This window comes from Lonchura striata, chromosome Z (genome assembly GCF_050655825.1).
Source record: "Lonchura striata isolate lonStrDom1 chromosome Z, ASM5065582v1, whole genome shotgun sequence".
NCBI classification, from domain to species: domain Eukaryota; kingdom Metazoa; phylum Chordata; class Aves; order Passeriformes; family Estrildidae; genus Lonchura; species Lonchura striata.
The window spans coordinates 48,894,151-48,922,051 of NC_140740.1; the positions used below are offsets into that span (position 1 = coordinate 48,894,151).

General features: G+C 39.2%; 1 protein-coding gene across 9 annotated transcripts in view; it reads right to left on the minus strand.

Moving 5' to 3' along the window:
• ADAMTS12 (ADAM metallopeptidase with thrombospondin type 1 motif 12) overlaps nucleotides 1–27,901 on the minus strand; it is a 145,849-nt gene that overhangs the window by 59,895 nt on the left and 58,053 nt on the right. For 5 of the 9 annotated variants that reach the window (XR_014951664.1, XM_085567861.1, XM_085567860.1 and 2 more), the window contains 7 exons: nucleotides 13,717–13,827; nucleotides 10,988–11,184; nucleotides 9,022–9,105; nucleotides 7,245–7,369; nucleotides 5,919–6,068; nucleotides 3,265–3,408; nucleotides 2,441–2,585 (listed from right to left, as the gene is read on the minus strand). Coding sequence is in view for 8 of the 9 variants with exons in the window: in XM_085567861.1 (XP_085423987.1) it covers nucleotides 2,441–2,585; nucleotides 3,265–3,408; nucleotides 5,919–6,068; nucleotides 7,245–7,369; nucleotides 9,022–9,105; nucleotides 10,988–11,184; nucleotides 13,717–13,827 (956 nt within the window). In the remaining variant the exon portion in view is untranslated. Of the gene's footprint in view, nucleotides 1–2,440; nucleotides 2,586–3,264; nucleotides 3,409–5,918; nucleotides 6,069–7,244; nucleotides 7,370–9,021; nucleotides 9,106–10,987; nucleotides 27,887–27,901 lie in introns of those variants that run through there. The other 4 variants (XM_085567863.1, XM_085567862.1, XM_085567867.1 and 1 more) reach the window with 3 other exon arrangements.

Genomic DNA, 27,901 nt, shown 5'->3' on the forward strand with positions numbered 1-27,901 from the left:
ATTCCTCCATCTAATAAATATTTTGCTTTTCTTTACGTTATTAGAGGGATGATATTTATATACATCACAGGACACTTTACTGCCTAAGCACATAATGAAAACCCCTATCTAAATTATAAATACTAGTTTTTGCTAAGTGTAATCACTGAACCCCAGGACATCTTCAGCCAAAGGCAGATTGTTCTCTCAAAAAGGATCTGTGAATCAAATTCAGTCAGACATTAAAATGCACAAAACAAAAGCAGCTTGTCAGTGAGAAAGGCTAAGTAAATAGAGGAAAGGCAGAAGAGTCAGACCTCTTAGACAAAATGACAAAAAGACTGATGATTCAACATTCCAGGTTGACTCTACTGCTCCCAGTTCCATCTCCTGCAGTGCAACTAGCAGCAAAATACAGGCCTTTCAGTAAAATGCAAAACAAGAGGATGCCAATGAATTTTCTGACATATGTCTAGCTGTAAAATTGGTTAATCAGGAGATGTGAATGTAAAGACCTATTAGGTTCAAATTCAAGGAGAGACAGACTGAGCCAATACTGCAAAATTACATCCTAATTGTCTATCTGTACCAATAGACAAATTACAGTAACTAAGGAAACTGTAACAGCATGTAATGAAAGCAATCTTTCAATACCTTCTTCAGATTCAGCAGCTGTAGTTCAACACTGGTAATCATGTTATCTATTAAGGTTGAAAAGATTAATCAGAAATAATTTTCCTAAGACAAGGGTAGATGGAGATGCACACAATTATCTGAATGGAATAAACAGTCAACATCAGCAGTGCCAGTCCAGGGCTCTGTTCATACCAGCACTGCCAGGAGTCGAAACACATCTGTGTTTGACAGGGCCAGTAGGCTGGGTGCTGTCTCCAGCATTTACTGAACATTGCTGCTCAAAACACAGGAAAATTAGTGATCACTTAGCTAGGCCAGCACTTGGAAACACTATTGCTGAGCAGTTCTACGTATAAATATGCTGTGTTGGAGTGCATGAAATAGAAGCCTCTCTGAGTCCCTCAGAGAGAAAAAGAAATGCAAGGTTTGAATACAAACCTCTAGAGAAGCTGAAATATATTAAGCCACACAGCATGAAACAGAAGTGTAAGTTTTAGTTTTAAGTAATAGAAATATATTTCAAGTGCCTTAAGAAGCTGTGTTAGCCAGTAAAAGGCCCTAAAGCCTAGTTTAACTTAGCTCCAAACATAACAAAAACATAGCAGAACATTGCTTGCATTTCTAAATATAATAGGTAGAACTACTCACGCAAATAGATGCATTTATATACATAGATTTTGGGTAAGAAAACAGATAGTACCTTTTGCATAAAAAGATACAATTATGCACGTGGATTTTGGGTAAGAGCTGACACTACTTTCGCACATTAGAATTAAGCTCAGATTGGTGTAAGAGAAATAGAATCATGCTTTTAGCTGATCGGATGATTTATGAATAAAATCCCTTGTATTGGGGTGAGATAGAAGAAGGAAGAATAAGAAATAAGGTGTGGAAGCTGCTGCTGCTTTTGCTCAAACATTGAGACTTTGCACCAGAAAGCATTTAGCATGGACTTTAATAGTCTGAACTCCTTGCCTTCGAGACTGATGTACTCATGCAATAAGCACCTTCACTACAACCAGCTGCTCTTACCTCTTTGAAGACCCAAGGCCCAAGATAGCCTCAACTATGTTGCACAGACCCAAAGACCTCTGAACATTCTAGGTATCATTATTCCAGTAAAATACCACACCACTGTACTTTAGCTAACACTCTGCAGGGCTCTTATGAAGGCTGCTGTGACTACACTGCTCCCTAGCATCTCCTCACAATACTGATTTGCTATGCTGTTAGACAGACCCCAGGGTACTCTATGAATTATGCACTTCTGCATAAGTATCTAATGGTCCACACAAAAATATTGTTTTTTAAAATAAATATTTTCCACAGGGACTGAAATATTCTTTTGTTTGTTAGATCATAAAGAATATGAAAAATCAGGAAGTATGGGAAGAGAACATAACCCTAATTTCTTCCAAAAACTCTTCCTGGAACTGAGTATTTTTTCCCAGAATAGTTTGATTAATTGAAAGCCACAAGGTTGAAGAATATTTTAAAATTGGACTTAAGCTGCATTAGTAATTTACCTAAGAACTAGTATTACAAGTTTAAAACCAAAATTACTCCACTGCAGAAGGACAGGCACTTAACCATAGAAAGTGTTGAGATCCAGCAAAGATCTTGTGAACCACAAGGCAAACAGCATAACAACTCACTTCCAGAAAATGCAGAATTAAGGGTGTTAGGCAATGCCTGCACTGCACACCTAGCCTATGAGACTCTAAACACACTGAACTTGTAAATGAGGTGCACTGAATACACTTCCATGCTGCTCAAGAATTTTGAATTCTTACTAGGAGAATGAAGAAAAACATTCAGCACTTACATCCACATCTTCACAGAATGTAGCATTGGAACCATACTGAAGCTGACATTGGTGGTGCACATCATAAATCACTCCAGGAGCAATGACTGGGGACTTTAGAACTTCTTTTTGGGGGATGTCATCCAGGCAGAATCCCCACCCACGACTTAAAGACAAAAATTACATATTAAAGGACTCCATACCACCACAGTTTTTTATGTTTCTAAACAGACTTTTAGTATCTATTTCTTAGGGGTAATTTTTATTATGGCCCATGTAAATAATACTTCCAGATTCCAGCCAAGTTATGCTGAAATGCTGCAAACAAAGTAGTCATTCTGTCTAGCAAGAGATCATTTTAAAATGGCAAAATACAGCTTGTCAAAGAGGAAATATCATGAGCTCAATATAGTTTGCAGAGTGGCTTCAGAGAACCCCATAGTCTCTGGCTAAAATTATATCACATTGCTGGTTGTAAAAGGAATGGAACAGATTTGAACAAGTCCCTGAAGCCAAACACATGGTACTGTGGTCAAAGGCAGAGTCTATGAAGTTCTATAAGGGCCCTTGATGGAAAGGCTTCTTTCTTCCTGGTAACTGCAAAAAGCTGCAGGCTGCACCAAACCCAAGCCAATATGACAAGACTTGAGTTCACTTCCAGACTACAAGACTGGACAGAGCTTTTCCCAAATAACTATGCAACATGACAGTGGTATGACCTCCATGGAAAATAACTCAAGCACACTAAAAACCCCTGCAACAGTCAGTACAATAATATAAGATGTACTTTGAACTCCAGCACAGCTGTGCTCATTTTAGGCAATTGCTACAGCCTGACCACTCACTCTAGGAACCGTGTGATGTACTCCTTGCTGCACTGTGACCAGGTGAGGGGAGTAGGATCATACTGCAACTGTCGGGACATAATATACGGTCGCTTTCCAGCAGGCTCACAGTCGTTCTCCTTTCCATCGTGCTGGATTCCAAAACTGGAGATAAAAAACAACATCTAATAATTCCAGCTGACTGGCTGTACAGCAACACCTACCTACAGGTTCCACTCTTTGCTTAAAAAGACACTTAGGTTGCTTCCTCCCCTGCAGAGCTGTAGTTACCCATTTTCTAAAAGAAAATATACACACAGAACATGCAAACCAAAATCTATGAAAAACCTGCACCCCTACAGGCTTTCAAACCTGTCTGTTATGCACAACAATATTGCCCTACCCAAAATAAAGAACAGACTGTCACAGCTATATTTCTGTACTTTTAAGGGAGTCTGAACACTAGTGCACAGCTGGGGCAGAAATCAAAGTTTAAACCTAAAAGTTACAGTTATAACAGCTAAGACTGCTCCCTAACTCTTGAACCCAAACTTGCATCACTTTAACTAAGATGAGGCTTTGCTACATTCTTAGACTCTCTCATAATTATGTCTCTACTGCTTTTTTAATTTTTAAAACTTTTGATAGACTTCACCAGAGATACTGTTTATAAAATTATTGGATGTTCAGTGAATTTTGCTCCAAGCTCCATAGCGTCATTCCGTTTAATTTTCTCGATCTATGCAAACATTTCTCCACAGCAGGTTCTCTCCAGCATCTCTGACATGCTGAGAATTTTTTTTTTTATTCAACAGCTTGCAGAAGTCATAAACACAAAAGTTTGGATTGTATTCAACTGAGTAAACACACCTGCCTCTTCACCACCTCAGAATGAGGATTATCTGAAAAAATAACATACAGAGATATTGATATATGAAGATGTTGACATCTACATTGTTAACATCTGGAGGTGCGTAAGTCCTGAGAGCAGTGAGAGCTTCACTCAGGTCATGATTCAGTCACGAATCAGGTAAAGTGTGTTCAAAATACTTAAGATTGCGTTTCTCAAAAATGTAATCATATCATGACTCAAAAGTTCCGAAAGCAGAGCTAATTTCAGTCAGAACCAATTCCAGTAATGAGTCAGAAGCATAAATGCAAGGACTTTCTCTTTTTGACAGGCTGTTTTCCATAAAGAGGGCCTGTGGAATACTATGGCTGCAAGCATCTAGAGAGACAGCGTGGGGAAGAGCTGACTTTTGGCATTCAGCTAAGGTATGGGAGCATGTCTGTCTTCTTACTTTTTGTTCATCTGTTTTACAAACTTGTCTATACCTGAACTTCTCAACCTGTGCACCTAGCCTGGCTTGAGGTTAACAGGGTGACAACAAACCCTACAGTATTCAACATTCCTTATGGAGACAGTCCTTAAGGAAGGGCCCTACACCACTCCTGCAAGGGCAAGCACAGCAGTACTGAGCCTCACAGCCTCCAAAGGACACAGAGTCACCAGCCAGCCAGGCTAGGAAAGGAGAAGGTCACTGACAGATCAGTCTGTGTGGAAGAAGTCTCCTGAGATCATTGGTGAGAATGAAAACAGCTCCCTGCCAACAGGCTATGGGGACCAAGAGACTTAAACCCACAGCATCCAGATCCAACTGGAGTGATTTCAGCGTTACTTATTTATACAATTTCCTTTCTGGCAACGGAGAGGTTGAATAAATAGTGGCCAATTAATGGTTGACAGGGTCATTACCATCATCATCATCATTATATCCTATGAGGAAATAGAGACTCCATCCTGATTGGTGGCTGGGTTCACAGCACAATTAATACGATCATAGATAAAGCAATGAACATGTGACTTAGCCAAGCAACGTAGCTCAGTTGAAAAGTGCAAGCATTACAGTCAAACCAGAGTATCCATGAGATAATGCTCTGCCCTGAGCAAAACAGCTGCGTCAAAACAGTTTCAAAAACCACTTTTTTTTTCAAGAGAGTTAATAAACCATCTAACCAATCAAAACAGCTCTAAAAATCTAAAATTCTGACAAATTTAGTTCAAATAAAAATATCCAATCATTAAAAAAAAACCAAAAACCACATCTAAAATTAAACATCCAAGAACTTTATTGATCTTGGGCCAAAGTGTACCCACTTAGCATTATTATACAGAAAATACCTTTTACTAAGAAACACCCTAAAAAGACTTCACTGTTTCATCAAAAAAAAGGTAAATATTAAATATATTATAAGATTAATGTATGATTTTCTATATGAGTTTCACTACATGAGTTATAAATGTTTTAGCTAATCTGCATTACTGAAACACTTTGACATAATGAGACAGGTTTGTTTTCTATAAATGTTTTGGATCAACCTGAAGATTATCCAAAGTAACTGCATAGAAATCTAGCACATGTTGGAAAAATAGCACAATTGAGTGATGCTTCTTTGTAGCTTAATGATTTAATTTTGATGTACTGAATAGTTGGATATGTGAAACCCTATCAAAAGGTTAAGAATTTTTTTTTTTTTTGCTTTGAAATAAGTTTTGATTTTAATAATAGAGACATTAACCCACTTTTTATTTTGTTTCTGTCTCACAATTCGAGTATTAACATGCAAATAACAAATTCAACTCAGACAGGTTCCCCCTTCCCTGCCAACTGTACCTGTGTCCAAGTTCATGAGCAACAGTGAAAGCCAAGGGGAGGCCCGAGTCCTCATTGATGTTGCAGCTCCTGTGAGGCTGACACATGCCTGACAGGTGGGACAAGCCTAAGGTTTCACAGGGACGGTTCATGCCAGCACAAATGTCCTTTCTAGAATCACAAAAGAGATGTGCCATTTGAGGAGCTTAAAAACAACTCCAGTGGAGCATCACTGACACTGGATAGGCAAGCTTCCCTTTTATAATGCAATAATTTGCATTATAAATAAATTGTAGTGGTTAGTCTTTTACAAACATGTATGGAACAACATGCACTTGTTCTACTACTATATTATAATTTGTAGCTAGTATTTATGTGGCTGTAGTGCCTAAATACATACACTTATTGTCACCTCCCATACGTCAAAATTTTAGAACCACCATGTCTGGCACCATTTTAAAGCACATTTTACTGAAGTCACCATAGTTCACCTTCATTCAAGTGAACTGTCTGGGTGCTTTGTATTTGGACAGTGAAATCTCACAGTATTGCAAGATTATTATTTTAAGATTTTTGACTGAGAAAAGGTTGAGAAAGTGGGGTGGTCAAAGGGTGCTCTTGATGATCTTGGAGGTCTTTTCCAACCTAGAGATTCTGTGATTCTTTTTTTACTCAGCCACTTGAGGGATGTTTTAGGTTGGGTTTTTTGGTCTGACAGACTTTAGGTGAGGGCTGTTTTTTTTCAGACCATAGACTCAATCGCTTCTGCCACCTCTGTGCAGACTGAATGAATTTTCACAGACCTGCAAAAGTCCCATTCTATGCTATGACATAAACTCCCTGCATAACCCCAGACAACCTCACTTTCACGTTTTCTGTTCCTCCTTGCTCAGACATTAAAAAATACTCTGTCTCCTTAAATATGAAGGTATTTAAAAATCATGTGTTTTAAAGCTTAAAAATGAATGGCACCATGTTTGCACAATATTCTTCCTTTCTGAGCTGCACCTGCACATTTCTTCAAGAGCTGTTCACCTACACACTACCTAGTTTTGGTATATTGTCTCAAAGAAGAATAGAGCAGTCACTGAGCACAAAATGAGATAGGATCAAGTGGGGAAAATGGCTGAGCTATGGAAATTGCTCACCTCTCAAGACCCACAAATCTCTATTTTGTGACTAAGATGCATCTCTAACGCCTATGCACATGTAGTCAACATTTCTCTCCTCTGTCAATATTTCAACCACGTTTCTGAGCTCTGTGCAGGATGAACTAAGTGATAGCATAAAGGAAATATCATTACCAAAGAAATGCAACTGAACAACAGTCAGTCACTGATGCCATACCTGGTAAGAAGGACAGCCACATCATGGTGTGTAGGGTTGACATCACTCTTGGGATTGACACTCTTCTGCCACTTGCAGAAGCTGGCTAATGTCTTATCAGCATGGTGCACTATCTTCAAGCCTTGCTAATGGGAAATGAAGGAATATACTACTGTAAAGACCACAGTACATTGCAGTAACACTTCAGTGAAGTCAGCTGTGGAGATGGGTAATCTAAATGTAGTCAATTATGCTTTCGCTTAAAGTTAGAGCCATTGTTAGGAGCAATGACACCTCTTTATCTAACATCAAACATTAAATTAAAATGCTGACATTTCTGTAATTGGTACAGCTGCAGGAAAAAATACAGAATGCACAACTCTACATGCATTTTGAAAAATGAGCTTGATAAGATCCAACACTGAACTGAAACTTTCAAACATTTTATATTCTCTTGAAATAATTTTCCTCTGAAGAGAAGGTGAAGATTAATTATTGTAGGACTTTGTGATCGAATTTGTCACTCAATGTTATGTGAACACTGTCATATTCAGACAACAATTATGCTTCTAACAGGTATTTTTTCACCATATTTTTCAATTCCAAAGAGAAACAATATAGTCAGAAATGTTTCTTCCTCAGATTATTATAATACAGTTTACATGCAAACTACTGAAAACCTTAAATAAAAAGTATGCAAAATAATCAATCCAAAATCGAATTTTCTAATTCCTGGTCTGAGACATTAGTTTTATCTTGCCTCCGTTTGCTTCATTTTTAACAAGCATCAAAGTATGGGATTAACTGTTACCAGACAGTAATTTCTGGGGAACTTAAAAACAAATTTTGAAAGGTATTTAACACTGTTACTTCCAACATTGCCATTACCTCAACTGAACAGGAATCCACATTTTTTTATCCAAACAGTCACAGAAGTTTAGCAAATACCTTGGAGGTCATCATGGATCTCAGGTTGTAATTGTCCTATTTAGGTGCAACCTCAAGTTTTTGTCCTACTTATGCTGAGAGCTATAAGGACAGACTCTATCCCAATAAATATTTCTGAAGATATAACCATGAGGTTTGGCTTACTGCCTTCAATTGCACTGGGACCATCCAGATTGTGGTTGTACATTCTAAACCACTGAGAAAACCCATTTAAGGTGTACCTCTGGTCAGAGCTAGCTATATTGTGCACAGCATTTAAAAAATAACCATAGAACCATGATAATCAGCATGTATTTGAGCACGTAGTAACAGATTTGTGAGACAGATACACTGGAAACTATATATAATAGATAGCTAGTTACAGCAATTAACATCTACTTCATCCTCATTTTTCCTTGCTTTAAAAGAGATTTAAAAAGAAAAATATGTGTTTGAACTGCACAATAAGAAAATTGCCTCTTCAGAGATCTGCAAGTACCATAGGACTACACTTCATAATACATTTCAGGCAATGACAAATAATTAAATCCTGAATGTTGATGTGTAGTTTCTGTTTCTTATCTGGTCTTCATTGGCATCCCCTGTTCTTCTGACACTGGGGAGATTCAATTTCCCCATTCTTAACCTGCCTGTTTTAATTACAGTTTCCTATGCAGTTTTATGCAGAAATACCTAAAGTCATCAGCTAAAATACTCTGCTATCCAGGGCACCATTTCTCCTAAAACCAGACATGTTTTAGGTTTTAATAGAGTAAATTTAAAACATTATTTTAAGCAAATATAATTACATCTTAATGTATTGAACACAGAAGTTTTGTAAGTGATATTCTGAGGTAAATAAAATCCTTACCTCCACCTCCTCAAAGAGGATGAGCCGGACCAGCACAATGTGAATTGCATTGCCAATGCTTGGATCGTGGAACAACCCTGTGACCTGTGCCAGAGCCAGGAGATATGAGATTAACTGATTCCTTTACAGCAGAACACAACTTCAGAGAGAAAATAAATTTACTTCTAGCATACTGTTTTGCTTCTAAAATTTTCAAATCATTGAAAGTTTACTGAAATCCAACTAATATTAGAACTACTGCAAAGCCTAACTCTGCCTAATGAATGATGATACAGCCTTTGTCAAAAGTTACTAAGTTTAAAAAAAGTTACTAAGCTAAAGAGCAAAACCCCAAACAAGATTACATTATCTCCATTGTGCTTTCAAAAATTTCTGTGTACATCAAAAATACTAGCAGAAAGGAACACAACATCTACAATCATAAAACACTGATGGAGAGGTCCACTCAGGTTGCAAATAAACCAGCATATCAAATCGTCCTGTTTAAATAAACAGGATTCTGTCAAAAAAAGGCATATTTAGTCAGTATTAGGCAAACAGAAATTAGCTGAATAATGGCTAGTCTTGTGTTTTCATCCTGTGTACAGGAGAGGATGATAAGTACGAAAGCAAAGATAACAACTCCATTCAAAAGACTCCACATAAAAAAGAACTGAACTCTGGAAAAATGTGACCCAATTGTTATTAACATCATCAAAATGTTGAATTAGAGAGGAGGAAAAGCAATCAGAGCAGAAGATAATCACAACCTATCTATACATATCTGTATGTATGACCTATGCCATCTATCACAGGAAATCCAAATGAACAAAATGCATTGCCTTTGGGTCAAAACTCTTATGGAGAAGCCCACTAAAAGAGAAATAACAAAATGAAGTAGAAATTTTGTTTACAGAGGTCTGATTTGTGTATGGATCATTTTCAAGGTACTCTAGTGAAAATTGAAACATTTTAAATAACCCTGATATCTTAAGGTCAGACTGCAAAGAAAATTGAGTCTTGTTTGTTCCTGAATCTGATAATGACTGGGTTTTATTCCAAGCACTTTTCCCTGTGTGGACAAAACCTCACGTGCTCAAACAACCTTTGTACCTGTTTACTCAGGTTCATTGCCTCATCAGCAAACTGGGGCACTGGTTGGGGCACAGCTGGGAACATACAGTATAAACTCACAGGACAGATCAGTCACCATTGCTAGAATTACCTCCATATATATTGCACATTTCCATGATAACCAGACAGAACACATCCTCAATGTACTCTCAAGCTCAATATTGATAACAGGTATTAATAACAGAAGGCATATCTACGGGCAGATGCTATGGCTTTTCCCAGAAAACTTATATTTTGGAACTTGCCACACAGAAGTTCAACTTTTCTTTATTCCAATGTAACCTTTGTACTCCAAGAAGGATACTTATCTGGAAAAACAGCTGTATTGGCTTCAACTGGGACAGTTAACTTGCTTCATAACTGGTCATATATTGCTGTTTGGATTTGTGACCAAAACAGTAACACGCTGGTTAAGAAAAGCTAAAATGGCATTTGAGCTTTTGCAAAGTTACGATGATTTCCATCAGGCTCCTGTGCACCTTTCTTTTCCACCAATATGTGAAAAAATTTATATACTTAAAACCTGTAGAATTTCTCTCTGCCATAGCCAAAAATCTGAAATCACCACTGAGCAACAGGTTCCAAGGGGGACAGAGAATTTCAATGAAAAGAAAGCTAGTGCTAGTTTTTACAGCTATGAGACTTGCATAAATCCAGAGAAAAATTGTGCCTATATAAAATACAAGGTAAAAATACTTAAAAATACAGAGTACAGAGTTTCAATTCATATATATTAATGATACCACATTTTTCTCCATGAGCAACACTGCAGACCTGTTAGAAAATCAGCAGCATAATCAAATTCAGATTTGCTTCATTCGCCTATCTACAAATCCCAAAACATTGTACATACCATATTCATTATAGTGAGGATATATGACTCCACATGGTCACTTCCATGATATTCAACCATTTTACTGTCTGCCACCACAAGCGTCTCCACCCATCGCTCCTTGCTGACAGAGCGCCGAGAAACCTTCCTGGCAGCTGTGTGATTTTGTTCCCATCTCTCCCTCCGAAGCTGCTGCTGTTTGAAAAAGCTGTGGGTAACTGGAAGAGTAGAAAGCAATGCTGTCTTGAAAATATTTTAAAGTTTGAACTGTATGGCTGTGATACTTACAGGATGATATTAGCTGGAAGTGACTCTTCTGGTTGTCACCCACCTGACCACTGCAGAGGCAACTCCAGAGTGACACCAGACTGCTAATGGCACTGTCCAGTGAAATTCTGAATTTCCTGAGATAGATTAAACATGCACCAAAAAGTCACTCCACTCAAACACAAGGGACTAATATTGTGAGACAGAGCCAAGCTAAAAAAAATTGAATTGAGGACGCCCTTTTCAAGGAGTTTCTCTCCTGTGGATTTTCTCTAACCTCTCCAAGGACACCAGTTGTTAGTTTAAGATAAGGGATATGCTTTCCTCACAGGCAGCTCATTTTCCCATCAGGATGGCACATTAAGTCCAATACATTCTTGGCACATCCAAGAATGGCTTGTTCTGCGCATGGAGAATATCCTTGACAAGTGGAGACACTTGACCAGCAGGTGTCATCTAAATACCAGCAGGGCAGCCACAAGATCCTTGCCTGCTGCCATCCTTCTTGATGATCTGACAGACACTTACTGTTTCCACTGCAGTTTTGGGATCTGTGTGTCTAATGCTTTTCAGAAAGAAGTCTCTACTCTGTAGAGTTGCTAGCAACCTTGCACTGTATTCAGTGGGGCTAATGTCTCTCCACTCACTCTACCTTTGAATGCCAGCTGTCCATGTTACCAGGGAAATACCAGCAACTTAAATAATGCAGGGCCTAAAAAGCAACGCAGATGCCAGTTTTACAGCAACTACTGGCATTTTTCCAACCCATGACCCTGAGAAATGCTTGCACAGTGGAGGGACTTCCCAAGCCCTAGAAAGGATCAGGAGAACTTGTTTCTGTTACATATATTGCAGTAGTCCCTTGTCATCTCACTCGTGAAAGAAATGTCCTAATTCCAGATGTGGCACATCCACAGGCCAGAAAGGCAGCTCCAAGTGCTTACAGCCTTTCCAGCATCACCTTCATGACTGGTAGGGGACAGTTATCCAACATTACCTCCGTGTCCAGCAGTTCCCAGTGCTGAGGAGCAGTTACCCAGACACTCTGTCCTTGAAGAACAGATGATTTGGCACCTGGGTCCCTTCATACCAGCTGCACCTTTGTCATGAATGAGCTGTTTGCCCTTTAGACCCAAGCGCAGACAGAATAATCACAGCATCTTGTGTACCTAACAAAATGCGGCACCACCAGATGTGTGTTCTCTTGGTGTAAAAGATGGTAAGTATCTTGGTTTATGCATTCACATTTTCAGAAACGTGTTCTCTGACGTCAGCCTGAAAGATGCCTCGATCCTGATAACACACAATGTGTGCAATTGAAATATGCCACATTAATAAACAAAGTAACACGGGCCACATTTAGAACTGAGCCACCGTGCACAAGTGTCCTGTACACAACAGCAATGAACTATCACTGCTATAACCTGCACCCTAACCCCACTAACCCACACTGCAGCACCACTCCAGCTGTCTCCCTCAATCTTTGTTCGGTCACAGCAATCATCTCCTCAATGAGGGGCTATTTATAAACTGGTATTCATTAACCTCCCTTGCACATTTGCACAGTTTTCAGCATTCTTATTTCTATGAAGCACAGTTCTCATTATCTACATTTTTAAGGGTTTTGCACTGAGAAAAACCTTCCCCACAGCTATCTCAACACAAAGCTCCATTCAGACTGCTGGTTAAGTGCTTTGTTTATGACCAAATAAAAGCTCAGGCCAGCTGTCAGGTTTTCTGTTTACATCTAGGAAAATGTAATTTTGTTACTTGTCTGGGCAGCTGATAGCACTGGAGGTGAAAATGTATAAAGTCATAGAGACGGCAGTGGTGAACAACCCTCAGGGAAAAGTTTAGAGTCCTGGTTAAGCATGAGGCTCTGTATTATATGAAAATCTGAGAAGAAGTGAAAATGAATGCCAGATAGCCAGAGGATTCTGCAGAAAGAACTCTCCTCAGGGATGGACAGACAACCTCCTGTGTGGGATACGTCACCTGGACAGGTGACATCTAAGGAATGTATCCCCACTGCATGAAGTCTCCTGGCAGCTTTTTTAGTTAGACAAAGCAGAGAGGGATAACCTCTTGGAGCCACACTAAAATACAGGCAGCTACAGTTATACCTCTGCATTTATGTCATTCCAGATTTTGACTCTCTTTTAACCATCCTCCTCTGAAGTTAAGTAATCTTACCTTGCTTTTACCTTTAATGAGTAAAGTCTTACAAGTGATTTCAGATTTACTGAGAAACCACAGGCACCCTGTTGTTCAGGCATGGAAGTTTTGACATGGAAGTCTTGAACCAGCAGTTCAGGACTATCCAAGAAGTGAGGAATGGCCTGAGTCTAGGAACAGTGCTGCCTGAGGAAAGCCTATTTTCCATAACTGCTGAGCACAGCTCATTTCACAGAAGAAAAAAGAAGAAAAGAGAGAGAAAGAAAACAGAAAAAAATAAACAAAAGAGAGAAAGGGGGCACTCCTACCCTGAGGGTTTCCATGGATTTCTGAAGAACAGGTATGACACAGATAGAAATAGTGCTGGAGTCCTTGGGAACAGGAAAGGAATGTAGTGCTGAGAGTACAGTCAGGGCAGTCTAAGACCAAACAAAAACAAAGTTGGTAAGAGATTCAGGTAACAAACTGCATGAAATTCAAGCAGCAATACTCAGAAGTTTCTAGCTGTTGTGGGAGATAATTTTGCAGATGTGAAGCTTTCATTAGAAAAACTGATTCAGCCCAACAAGTAACATACCATGTCTCAATATAGATATGTGATATCCAGGCATTTGACTGCATACTCAGAAGAAATGGTGTAGATGACAACATTTCATCAGCTTCTAGATAGAAATGGCTGATAAACTTCAGCAAAATGGTTGGGTTTTAAGATCAAATTCCAAATTGTTTTTAGTGAAAATAAAAAGGTCCCTTGAAACTACCCTACAAATCCTACTTGACTAACAACATAAAGACCCTTATATTTCAGCTACTAGGAATGATTTAAAGCTATCGGTAAGATTCAGCCATATAGGAAAAAACCAGTATTGCACAAACTTCTTCAGGACAGTTTAAAGCTGCTTGGTTTCTGTATGTGGAAAAAAAAATCTACCCTCTAACAAATATATTTAATTTTTCATCAGCTCACAACATCCTTTTTCAGAATGATGCTAGATGAAGAAATTCCACACTGTTCATAACTTGCTACATTATGACTCTTCCAAAACCCTTCACTTTGTTCTAAGACATGCCTTTAGTTTAAGTATTAACAAAATGATACAGTTTAGGGGTGAGTTTTTCAAGAGGTCAATAAACTGTGTTGATACAGTCACTGTACAAGCAATACTCTCACTCCTAAGAAAGTGAGCAACTTCCATAGCTGATCTACTGTAAGAATTTACTAATTTCTTACAAATCTTATGCAGTGGGCAATTCTCTTCCCCTGTTCTAAGTGCCCCTCCTGAAATAAACAAGGTAGTTTTCTACACACAGGGTCTGCTTATAAAGAGACAAAACTAATTCTAGATGATGACAATGTGAGAATGGGAAAACTGCTATAAGAAAGGAAGTGAGTGTGTGAATTTAAAACTGAACAGAAAACCAAACTAGCTCTTTTTACAAGCATTTCTAAAACAGGCCAAGCTAAGTCACACAAATGCTTCCTGAGTGTGAAGAAGTGTTCACACAGGAAACTATTACAAATACTTAATCACGTAAAAGCCCATGCTGACAACCCCCAAGTCCCAGCAAAAACAAGCACAGAGAAAAAAAGCTTACAACTCAGCAAGGTTTGTTTACTTTGACATTCCTGCTGTCAAAAACATGGCATATCAAACAGTGAAGTCACACCACTCTGAAGTAGAATGAAACTAAAATTGGAACTGTCTTGACGGATGCACTTAATCAGACATTGCTGTTGAGTGTCTGCTACTCATTACCATTTAGGCTGTAAAGATGGAATGATAGATGTGCTGGGCACCAGGAGGTAAACAGAGAACAATGTCATGGGAGACATATGCCTGAAGTTGCCAGTGTTTTGCATCAATTATTGTCCTTCTGCCTGAATGTTCTTATTTTTTAACCATGAATTAAACCCAAGACAATAAGGGACAATTAAAAATTACAGCTATGTCATATGTCTTCCTAGGACTACCTTACTCCATGTAATTTGAATTTTCCATGCTCATTCATTTGGCAACTTTAGTGTCTTGTGTCTCTTATTTGGGTGAAAACATTAATGAAATGGATTAAAGAATAAGGTGACATTTCTATGAATTAATCTAGCTCTTGGAAAAATGGCATCTGAATACAATTTAACTTGCAGCACAATTCCATTAAAATTTAAAGAAAAATAAGGATCATCTAAAACAGAGTACACTCACTGTGAAACAAATTTGCAGATTACAAATTCCCAATTAATCATCTCTATGCAATAATGTCTCTTACCAAATAACTTAAGAACTACTAACCTAAAAATAATAGAGAAATGCAGTTTTGGGGTACTATTATGATGAATATGAGAATTAAAACATATGGCCTTTATTAATAATCTTTTTGTTTTTATGTCTCTCTAAAAATTAATTCACACAAAATTTATGCAAAAAAACCTTAGAGTGACATCTTGAAGTAGCTGTCTGCGCTGTCAGTGTTGATCTGATTTTCAGTTTGGTTTTCCCAAATAGTATCCAGAAGCTCTTGAATCAGACTCCAAGGATTTCTGTTCCATACTTTTGTTCCAAAAAATTATGTTCCATAAATTTAATTCATATAATAATGAAAAAAAGCCAAACTGGTTAGGTTACATGCTGGCAATCAGAGGCCACCAACCAGCTGCAGTCAGGACCAAGAACAAGGGTAAAAGGCTACAATGTCTTATTCATTACAACAAACACATGGACATGCTGGAGAGTGCCCAGAGAAGGGTAAAGGGGCTGGGGAAGGGTCTGGAGCACAAATCTGATGAGGAGCAGCTGAGGGAGCTGAGGGTGTTTATCCTGGAGAAAAGAAGGCTCGGGGGGGATCTCATCACTCTTTACAACTCCCTGACAGGAGTGTGGAGCTAGGTGGGAGGTGGTCTCTTCTCCCAGGTAACTAGGGACAGGATGAGAGGAAATGGCCTCAATGTGAGCCAGAAGAGATTCAGGTTTTTAGGGACAAGTTCTCCAAAAGGCATGCCAAGCACTGGAAGACACCCAGGACAGTGGTGGAGTCAGAATTCCCAGAGATAGTCAAAAACCTGCAGATGTGGCACTTAGGGATGTGGTTTACTGGTGGACTCGGCAGTGTTGGGATCACAGTTGGACTCAATGATTTAGAGGTTTCTTCCAACCTAAACAATTCTGTGACTCTATTCCCTTAGCTTGTATGCTGCATTTAAGTTTGTGCTGGCACTATGGAACTCAGGGGTGAAAGAAAGTGCTGAAACATTCAGAGGGTACATGTTTTATGTACCCTTTGTGGGGCTTCATGGACAGGAAGAGATTTATGAACCAGCGGGATTCAGAAACTGGCACCGCAGGTCTCTGGAGTGCCCATTAATTCTTTAAAGTCACTTAAGTGATTTTTACAAAGGCACTCACTGCAGGCTGCCCTAATGCCAAGCTCCAAGAGCTGGCAAGACCATAGGAATGGTGGACAGACCACCAAGACAAGGAAAGTTGCCAGAAAAAAACCCCAAAAATCAGAAGAAGCAACGAACAAGAAAGGGCTACTAAAGATTGTAATTATGAGGATTTGAGCACTGTGAATGCTTTGCATGGAAAGTTTGCCCTTTGCAAGTGGCTTGGACAAGAGAGTATGTGGTTTTCAAGCTGCAAAGATTGCAACCAGCCCCTAAAGGGACTAGAGGCAGCTTAAAGGGGCCTCCACTACTGGTTTTAATAAGTTCGTGAGTGCAGCAGCTGGCTGGGTGCTGTGCCACAGGGACTGGGGAGAGTCATTCCTCTTGCACAAAAACTTGGGCCTCTTACAGTGTTCATGCTCACACAGGGAAGTTCACATGACCAACTGAATCTAAGCCCAAGAAATACTAGCAGTCAACCCCTCATGAACACATAACTGAGAATAATCACATTTGATCATGGATTCTAAGTAAATTCGTGCATTTCCTTTTACTTCAGAAAGTGGCAGCTCCACTTTTATCAGACACCAAAGTCCATACAGTACTGATACCTATGAAATCCTAATATGAAGAAACATCTTATTCTGTTCCCAACAGAACCAGAAGCTGAATAGTAGCAACAAGACAGGCATGACTGCATAATTCTCTCCTCTGGATTGTAATGTGCTTTCTTCCACACTGGTCCATCCTCAGCAAGGGTTTCCTGAGATTTTACCAGGGATAAACTGTTTCAAAACTGAAGGGGAGCACCTGCATTTCCCCATGCAGAAAAACAAGAGGCTTCTGCTCCCAGTTGCCTTCTTGTTCAGCTCACACAATCAAAGAATAGCCCTCTGCGAAGACCTCAGTATGTCACTGCCCCTCCCTGGTGAGGACAGACTGCTGCTCTATACGCCCAAGGAGCCTGTACTGGCTTTTTCAGCCTTGCAACAACCAAGAAAAGTCTTCCTCCACAAACACACCCTTAACAAAATGCTCCCTGTAATATCCTCATCATTCCAAAACCAGTATGTTTAAAGGGAGTACGTTTTAAACCAGTATGTTTTAAGGAGTACAGGTGCCTGTTTCAAACACTGTCAGGGCCACAGATGGAACTTGCTGTAAGATAAATCACCACAGTGAGAACTTGAGTTAAGCACAGAACAGAAGAATTTGCAACAGGAAAGTGCTATTCCAGGCCTGGCAGCAGGATTTGGTTAGCACATCCTGGTTAACACATCCAGACAAAAATTCTTCCTGTGGCAAATGGTGGAAAAGGAAGCACCTGCTCATCTATGTATCGTCCCAAGTTGTGGGAACACCATCTGTGACCATCCCGTGCCTCCCAGGAATTTGGGCCATATTAAAGTGGCACTCCAGGATGCCAAGTGAAGAAGGACCGACTACTGAACTGCTCCTTGTCCTGATCTTACAGCATAAGTATCTCACCCTCCTTCATCCTCCCCCTTCTACTTCTCTCTATTTCTCTACCCCACATTCATTGTTAAGTAAGATCTGTATTGTTCACTTCAGCATATAGTCTTGTTTGCACCTTTATTCAGGCAGAAGCATCTCTCACCAATTAGATCATAACATATGCACAGCACCATTTTGCCTGCTTATGCTTCCACACACAGAACCACAAATTTAAGTGGGTTTAAGGGCCTCCTCTAGGTCCCCAAGACCCAACATGTGCACCACAGGAATCCTCACTGGCTCATCATTTTCCTTCAAGTTAATAAAGCAGAATCAGCCACTTGCATCTCTCTGTGCTTGCAAATGATCAGTACAGAGCCAGCTGGGACCAGCTGCTCCTGCCTCCTCTCCAGGAGGCACAGGAAGGAAGTCAGAGGCAGCACAGCACAGCTGGGAGATACTACCACTCCTGTGATTACCCAGGCTGCTAAGTGATCCCAGAAGAGGATGCAACCTCCCTGCACTCTCAGACTGCTCCAGCTCACAGCTTCACCCTCACAAAAGCTGAATCTCAGCAATTTGGTTAGAAACTATGTGTGAGAGCACAGCTGATGAATTAAAGCTATTTCCCATAATCCCACTACTGAATTGCTCCTTGTCCTGATCTTACAGTATTCTTCTGCATCTCCTTCCCTAACTTCACCTCTTCCTTTCCCAAAACACCAAGCAACACCCCTCACTTAATACTCGGCAAGGTGCCAGCTCAGCCATGACCCTCCGGAGTCCAGGCAACTGAACCCCTCACACCATTTTCAGGCCAACTCTCTTTCAGATGTCAGCACTCTCTGCACTGACGCCTCCACTGTGCTCAGACTCATTCTTGGTCAAAGATAGCTTGGAAAGTGCTGTTCAGCTCATCCCCCAGGAATCTCCAAGCAGCTCTAAGAGTCAAAACCAGCAAGCGGATAGTTGTGCCTGTCAGACCTGCTGTGACAGTGTGAATGTTCATGGCAGAGGCACAGCCCAGCTATTCCTCTCAGCAGTCAGGATACAGCCACTCTGAGCAAGAAACTGAGAAAATTCAATATAGACACAAAGAGTGGTGTATGCTACTTGGCAGCCATGCAAAAAACACTGGAGTATTTCAGTGATTAGCACAAACATCATCTCATTCTGTGGGAATAGTGGTGAACACTTACCTTACATATAAATAGTTACATGGTCAACCAGAATACATATTATAGAGAATACTGCAGGCATCTTTTAAATAAAATTCTTCAGGCAAAATTATTAAATGTGATCTCTTTATGTTCAGCATATAAACTGCCTGATTTTGCAGCTATTCTACATGTTTACAACATCAGGTTTCTCCTACACATTCTGGCACTGGGTTAGTATTTTCTGGGTATTTTATCATTCAGTTACTCAAATACACTCACATTTATAAAAAATAAAAGTTTCTAGTTCAGCCTTCAAAAAGTACTGCTTTGACTGTGACATATTTCAATCTCTTTCTCAATGGTAACAGAGAGGTTACTGAACATGCACATGCAAAGAAATTGGGGACCCTAGTTGAAACTATTCCTACTGTTACACCTTTATTTTTTGGAACTGCCACCACAAAAACATTTCAAGATTTCAAGAAGACAGATTTATCTGTCTTCTTACTGTAACTCCCTCAGATGTGAAAATAAGTCAAGAATTCAGATTACAACACATGGATTTGAGATAGTTCTCCAGTTGTAACGTGGTAGTTATGAAGCCCTAGATAAAAATATATCATTTCAAGTCTAAACATAAAGCAGATAAAATTATTTTTTTATTTAAAATAGCTCCAAATAGAAGTTTGTCTTTGCACTTGCAGATTTGACTGATTAAGAATTAATCTGACCTCAGTTCTTAATTATTTCAATAAAAATGTACAAGGATGTGTTTTCTTATATAAATGAACAAAGCATCCAGTAAAATATACATGTGGTTATTTCACTGAAATAACGCCTAAAATGAGCAATGGCAATGAGAATTTTTTGGCTTACAATCAATAGTTTAAAATTTAGCTACCTAAAGTTCAGTTGGCTGCCTTGAAATTCTGATTTACAATACAAAAGGGTGGGAAAATGTTAAAAAAATAATCTAGATTAAACTCCCCCCTTTTTCCACCATCTTATCTAAAATCTATTAAATAGGAAAACAGATCCCTGCTTTTTTCAGAACTAACCAGAAGGTATTCTCTACATCAGTTGTAGATGCACTTGTGGTATGTAAAAAAAATATATCATACAATTTGTTAGCAAAACATGCAAAGGGACAAGGAGGTAGAAATGTACTCTAAAACCAAATACACTCCCCATAACTTTTAAACAAAACTATTTCAATCATCCAAGTAGCCAAACAGAGGTCCATTAGGATCCCTTTACAAATTTGCCAGATTTTTTTTTAGTGCTGCATTTCAACATTTTATTTAGCTCATTGGTATAAACACATTCCTTTTCACATTTGTTTTCTCCAAAGTATTTTTTCATAGTTAATAAGCAGTATGCACTAAAAGGACTTGAGAGTGATTTTAAAAGCCTGAAAACAAGACAGAAATCAGTGTTTTACAAATGCTCTGAAACTCATGGGGAAAACAGGTGCCCTTGGCTTCTAGTGAAGTGAAGATGAGATTTGGTACTTACGTAAGCTATTTTATGTGTTATTGGCATTCTCAGAATTTCTCCAATGATCCCATTCTACAAACTGTACATGCTCATTAATTCACTAAGGCTAAGTCTATAGGGGACAAACAAGAAACTGTTGGAGCACACTGGACATGACACAGTACATAGGCTGAAACACAATAGAATTCAGGTCATGGTGCCAGTTCCATGTGAGAATCAAGGAAAAACACTCTTTTCTGAGGCTCCCATATTGCCAAAGCCATCTTAGCTGTGCTCCCTGCAGCCTTCACCCCAAGCAGTTTTTGCATCCCCATTGCAACCCTCTCTCCACACTGGATATGCTCAGCTCTCCCCTCTGTTTTCCTTCTGCAAAGCAGCAAGTCAGTAGCTAACTGCAAGCTCAGAAAGTTCTGCAGATCCAGAAGCAACAGCCACCTCCATGCTGAGGAGGGCATGTAAACCACATACGGGACCACATAGTGTGATCAGAGAGAAAATAAAGCAGACCTGTGCTTCCAATGTGAAGGGTAATCCAACATTGTCTGGCAAACACATTTTATCTGACAGCGACGTCTGCTTCACCCCATCCAGTCTGTCACTGTCACAGTCCTGCTCTCACCTCAGGATCTTAGAAACAGAGCAGGATCAAACCAATTTCTGTAGCAAGACCCAAGCTTAAAAGACAATCATCTCTATCCACTTCACCTGCTACCACTGAGTTTTACTATGTAAAAAACCTTAAAAATTACAAATCAGTCTAAAGATGACAATTAGTAGTAATATTCAGAAATCATTTACCTGAACTAACAGGGCAAATGAACAGGTAACGCCATTCATTTTATAACAGAACTAATTAACTGTTCTAATGGACTGCAAAAAACCTTAGGTTTTATTGGTAATGTTACATTTACAGGACTTAAATTTCAACTTCTTTTCCCCTTTGCTTTTTCTGAAATTATGAAGAAAACAGCACTTTTCCCAGACATCACTCAAAGCTATCATGACCTATTTTAATAATGAAAGGACTGTGAGGAGCAAGATGAGCATGAGCCATTTTGTATAAACAAGGGTGACGGCTGGAGAGAATGCCTGGATCCTATTCCTTGCCTCATCAGCCATTCTTAGAAACAGCCAAAATAAACACAGATTTCCACAAAATACTGTAGGCTGTTCAGCCCTCTTGGCACCATCACATGAGATGAAATTTGAAAGGAAGATGGGGAAGGGGATTGCACTGACTGACAGGTGTCAGTGAAATTCTGTGTTCAATTTTCTCCATTTCTCAATCCTCTTGCACCTATCTGAAGACCTTCATGCTCGAGGTGTGCTGCAGACACAGAGGCCACGTTCTCAAGAAAGCACCTCATCAAGTAAACATTCCCTGCACCAAAGTTCATTATTCATGAACAATAGCTACTATAGTCACCCATAATTCCTGAAACTTGACATCTCAGTTTTAAATGTTCAAACCACAGTTCAAGAAGTGGAAAGTACCCCAACTAAATTAATGTATAACATCTCTGATGTGAGAGAGAAACAGTTATAGAAAGATGAACAGAATAGTCTTTGAAGTGGTAGTTAAACAATTACTTTCAATTAGTTTGGTTTAGATTACTAAGAAAAATAAGAGAAAAGGCAGTCTGGAATTAATCTTGAAACAAAATGCTATTTTTTCAAGGTTTGATATGATATAATGAATACAGTTTATGCTATAACCTTCTTATCCCTGGGCTTGCATAACAGAGTTCATTTGGCCTTTCTCTGGACCAGCTGTTTTTTCCAGTCCATTTTTCCACTGTATTTAAAACACCAATCACACCAGTTTTCTCAAATTAAAAAGCACAAACTCGCATTTTAAGAGGCCTCCTTGTCCCTGGTTAAGGCCAAATGTCTTGTATGTCAGATGATGTTATTAAGCAATACAGCCTTCAAAGCCTCAGGCTCAGTCCCAACCCTGCTGTGCCTCTGCCACAAATATCAGCACTTAAAGTACAGCTCTTGCAAATGAGAACTTCCCCCCATGAGGAAAGGAAGGAGTGGTCAGTCACCAAAATGAATTATGCTAATATGACATCTTGAAAACCTTATATACACTTACACTGCTGTTAACATTTTCTATCCTTAGAAGCAAGTCCTGATGACAACATTTTTCAGCTTCACAACATTTTGAGAGGTGACTGTTGAGGTTCTCCTGTTCCAAGCTGGCACATATGATTTCATTTGCCTGACTGAGCCACTGAAGAAGCACCTGTACACAGACACCAGACACTGAAGCAGCAGAGCAGGGACAGACTCGATCCTGCAGCTGGGGAGAACTGACAGAGGCATCTGTACACTCCTAGAAGGAGCAAGGGGAGGAACAGCATAATTCACATCATCTCAGGGGAGACAGCCGACAGCATCTCTGAGTTGAGAGGTTAATAACTCCTGCCACCAGCTTGCATGAGCTACCCTGCTGGGATAACACAGCTTCAGGTGAGCTGTGCTCCTCTCAGCTCTTTGTGAATATCACTGCAGGGCTCAGGGATGTTTTCAATTTTAGCCAAAGTTTTGAGGGTGACTTTTTCTTTTGATTCCAGTTTCTTATTAGAGATTGATTGTCAGAGGCACTATAACCTGTTGGATGTTATAAGCCCATTAATTTACTTGCATTTCTGTCATGCATGGGCTGGAGGTTCACCAGTAACACCAGCTTTAATTAACTGAACTCCCTGTGTTCACTAACCATGCCAGAATCCTTCACAGACAGGAGCAATTGGGGATTCCACACGTAAATGCCAAGGAGTTTGAAAGTGCTTGCTGAGATCTGGGTTTGAACTTTGACATTTTTCCTCCTGTGGAAAGATAATTAAACAAAGCCCTGTCAACAGATTGAGTCTCTGTTTTGTATTCTTTAATGACAATTCCAGTTTTTATTTGCAAAAATTCCCTGACTCCTATTCTCACCAGGAACAGGAGTGATAAAGGTATGTAAATGATAAAGGTATGTAAATGCACTGGAGCAGAAGGAGGGAAAGAAACATCCAGTTCACATTCACCATAAACCAGTATGATTAATTATAGCTTAAGGAGAAAAAAATATTAAAAAAAATAGACTATGACGAACAACACCAAGTTACAACCCTAAACTGAGGAAGAGGTTCTTTAGTAATTAATTCCCCATTATAAAGCTGCCTCTTAATGTTACCAGTCCAGGCTTTGCAGGAAACTCCTTTCTTCTACTGCCCTTTTTTTCCGTGACCTTGCTGACAGATGAAATTTCAACTCTCTCATAATCTTCCTTTTACTCTGAGGAAGACCTGGCTACCTAGAAGCACCTCACCATAGACGAAACTGGGATGCTGAAAAGGAAACGCCATAAAGTAGAGAGTGTTTCTAGCTGGAGAACGTCAGGCAAATATGTCAGGCAAATCATACAGAAAATGACAGAAATGATCCCTTGCTAAAACTGCAGTATTTAAAAGAAGAGTTTGATTCAAATCCAAAACCTCCACAGAGCTGAAGGGAACACAGACTGGGGGCTCAACCAACAACAGTGCAGATCAGAGAGGAAGGATCTCAATTCAGCTTGCTTTAAAACTTGGGCAGGCAAGAAACTTGCTGCTAATTTCAGCTTTAGCAGAATGGGAGATAGGCTGACATTGCGTTTTAACTGTGTTTAAAAGGTATTTAAAATATAAAAATACCTCTCTCTGTAGCTTCAACTCAAAAGTTCTGAAGAAGAGCAAAATACTAGACCAAGACATTTTTTACAAGAAAGATTAAAAAAGGACATAAAAGCTTTGGACTTTTATTTTGCACAACTATTATTTTTGGGACAGTATTTCTTGACATTGATTATAAAAGTTTAGAAGAGACTTTCTGTAGGAGTCTAATTTATGTGTACAAAGACCTCATAATTGCTGTTTAAAGAACACAGGAATAACAATTTTTTTTCAGCTAAGGCACATTAATGCTGTTTGCTCTTTGAATTAAGTTTAGGTTGAGTATTTGCAAGAGATGAAATGTGGTAAGTCTAAATGAAATTGCAGGAGGAAAAAAAAATCAGTATTTTCTCCTATGGTCTTTCATGGACAAACCTGGACATGCAAAAAAAACAGTTCCACAAAATCTTCAAACAAGTGCAGTATTTAAGGGCAGCAACTGAAAACATTTTTAATACCTTTTAGCTAAGCAATCTTCTGTCCATCTTTTTTTTTTTCATAAAGATGGATTCTTTGGGATAATTCCATTTAATAGAAAAATCAAATGTGTGTAATGTATATGACCTTTCAGTGAAGAGCACCTCTCCAGCCTGATATTTACATACAGTTTATTTCAGGACAGTACACAAATAGCACAGGGGTGCAAAATATCTGTGCAGCCCAAGCAATTGTGCATGGTGTGGGATAAATGCAAATGGGGCCCCACTTATCCCTAAAAAGGAGGGAGTTACAAGTTAACTGAAGTAGTAGTGGATAGAAAAAATAGCCTTCCAAGTTATACAGTTCCCCTCATTCCTAACTAACCATAAAGCTAAAACATATGCTTAGAGGAATATTATTAATGCCTTTGAAGTACAACTGCTCCAAAGGTTTTGCCCCAAACACAAAATGGATTCAAGTTCAGGGAGACAAAGAGTAGAGAACACAGCCACAAGTAAGGAGTGGGCAAGCAGCAAGGACAGTGTTTCATGCAGAAAAACTGAACTCAGACACCTGTTTAAAGTGGGTCATCTACAACAGGAGGCTCATCAAGGATATGCAACTCCAGAGAAACTAACTTTGGACACCGAGCCCATATCAGTTCATCAGCCCCACAGAATGAGTCCAGTGCTTCTGAGAAGAACTGGAAATCTGTGATCTGCCCAGAAATAATAAGGAAATTGTAGTTTCTTATTAGAATGTTCATAGGGAGCTTAGTATGAGTGAGAAATCTGGCCCTAACTAGACTGAAGGCTGAACATCTCTGCCATTACAACTCTGTTAATGGATCAAGTATCCTGACCAAATTTTCAAACTCCTGCATTAGAAACATTTAACCAAATGCAGCTTAGCTTTCTGAGTTTTCTATTTCACCTCTGGAAATGTGGTTTATATTTATTCAAGGCTATTGTTACTCTACAAAAGAGAAAGGGATAGATGTGATATGCAACAGTTTAAAGTGTACTATTGCTCTCCAAATTAATACTGCAGCAATTCAACATTTATATTCCCAAGGCATCTGTTTACCAAATCAATTGCTGAACTGAAGAAATGCCATAGCATCACACACAGATCAATAAGGAAAGCTACAGGTACAGAGCAAGAGCACAATATATTTCTCTAAGACAGTACCCAGTTAGACATGCTGAATTAAGTTAGCCTGGATGCAGACTGAGACTCCTCAACCTGATGAACAGCTAAGAAAACTTTTAATGAAGACATGGAAGAGATCACAGACTACCTTTAAAACTACAGGAAAGCAAATACAGTACAGCAAGGATGGTGTAGTGAACGCTATTTCTTTCCAGCGGCACAGTGACTGAGCAGAAAGACTGGTGAATCATAATGAACAAAAACTTCTCCCTCCTTATAGGTTCGATTCATATTATTTGGAAAATGGCCTGTCACAGAACTTTAAAATATATTTAGCCTTTGAGTGAGGTAACATATATGGTGGCAACAAGTGACAATTATGATCTTATAACAACAATCCTGTGTTCCCAGATTTTTGTTCCCCACCTCCTGCATAACACAAGCACTTAGGGAATTCGCTTTGCTTCAGTTAATGGAAGCAAGTGAAATACAGAAAGTAAGATTGCATTAGAAAAGAGAAAAAAAAGAGAAAACAATCAGGGACTGGGAAAGGAGGTGCCAGCACTCTGCCAGCATTGAGCCATCTCAGGCCCTTGCTCAGCACAAACTTTGATCCACTTGGGTAAACCTCTAGCTTTGACTCCTCACTCATTTAACTGGAAGGAAGAATGGCAGAAAATACAGTATTTTATTCCTGTTTCCTCCACCTGTACTGAGAGCAACTAAAAGAAACTCCCATGTATTCCTGAAAAAAAAAAGAAAGCTAGAATCTTTTGATTTCATTCCATGAGGTTGTCTGGGGAGGGGGAAAATGTTTTGATAGCAGCAATTGTTACATAGACTACTGTGATAAACCAATTCTCATGTCTTTATTTCACAAGTTCCCCATCTGTTAAATGCTAAATATTGGTATCTGCACAAGCAGGCACTCACTTTTTTCAGTTAAGTGCAAACTGTTTTAGAGATGAGAGATACTCTGTTCTTTTGCAAGCTGTTTGCTTCATTGTTCCTGCTTTAATATAGAGGTCATTCTGACTGAATGTTCATCTTTGTGCTTTCTTTCATGATAAGCATCTCATAAACAGCTTAGAAGAGCCAGTTGTAGGAAGCAGAGCCATACAGGGTGAAAGGTGCTCTTCCCTAAACTGAGGCTGAATTAACCTCACTACAAAATTTCAATGTGCCAACTTACCATCCTATGAATAATCACCTCCATGTCATGGAGAAACCAAGCTAATTAAGCTGAATTATAATAGATGTTATTAAATACAATAAACAAATACTGGGAAAATATCAGCAACTTTCTTTAAAAGCAGCAGAAGCTACAGAGCCTCTGCCAGGAGTTCTGAGCTTACAACCAGGATTTCAAGCAAAGCTGCTTACATTGGCCACAATGTCCTGCTAAAACAAAAGAAAATAGGTTATCACTTAAGAATAAAATACTGCCCTCGAGTTTTTTCCCCCTCCTTCTTTCAAGTGATTAAATTAAAGATTTCAGGGTGAAAAGCCAGTATTACTAGCTCATCCTGTACACTTTGCAAGCATAAAAACTGAAGAGAAGCCTTTGACAGTATCAAGTTAATAATCAAAAAGCAAGACCATGATTGAATAAAGTCCTACAGCAGACACAGGAAGTAATTTTCCAAAACAGCTTAATGGCATTCTAGATTTCTGTTAATTAATTATGCCATCATCACTCAAAATACATAAATTTTGAGTGATGATG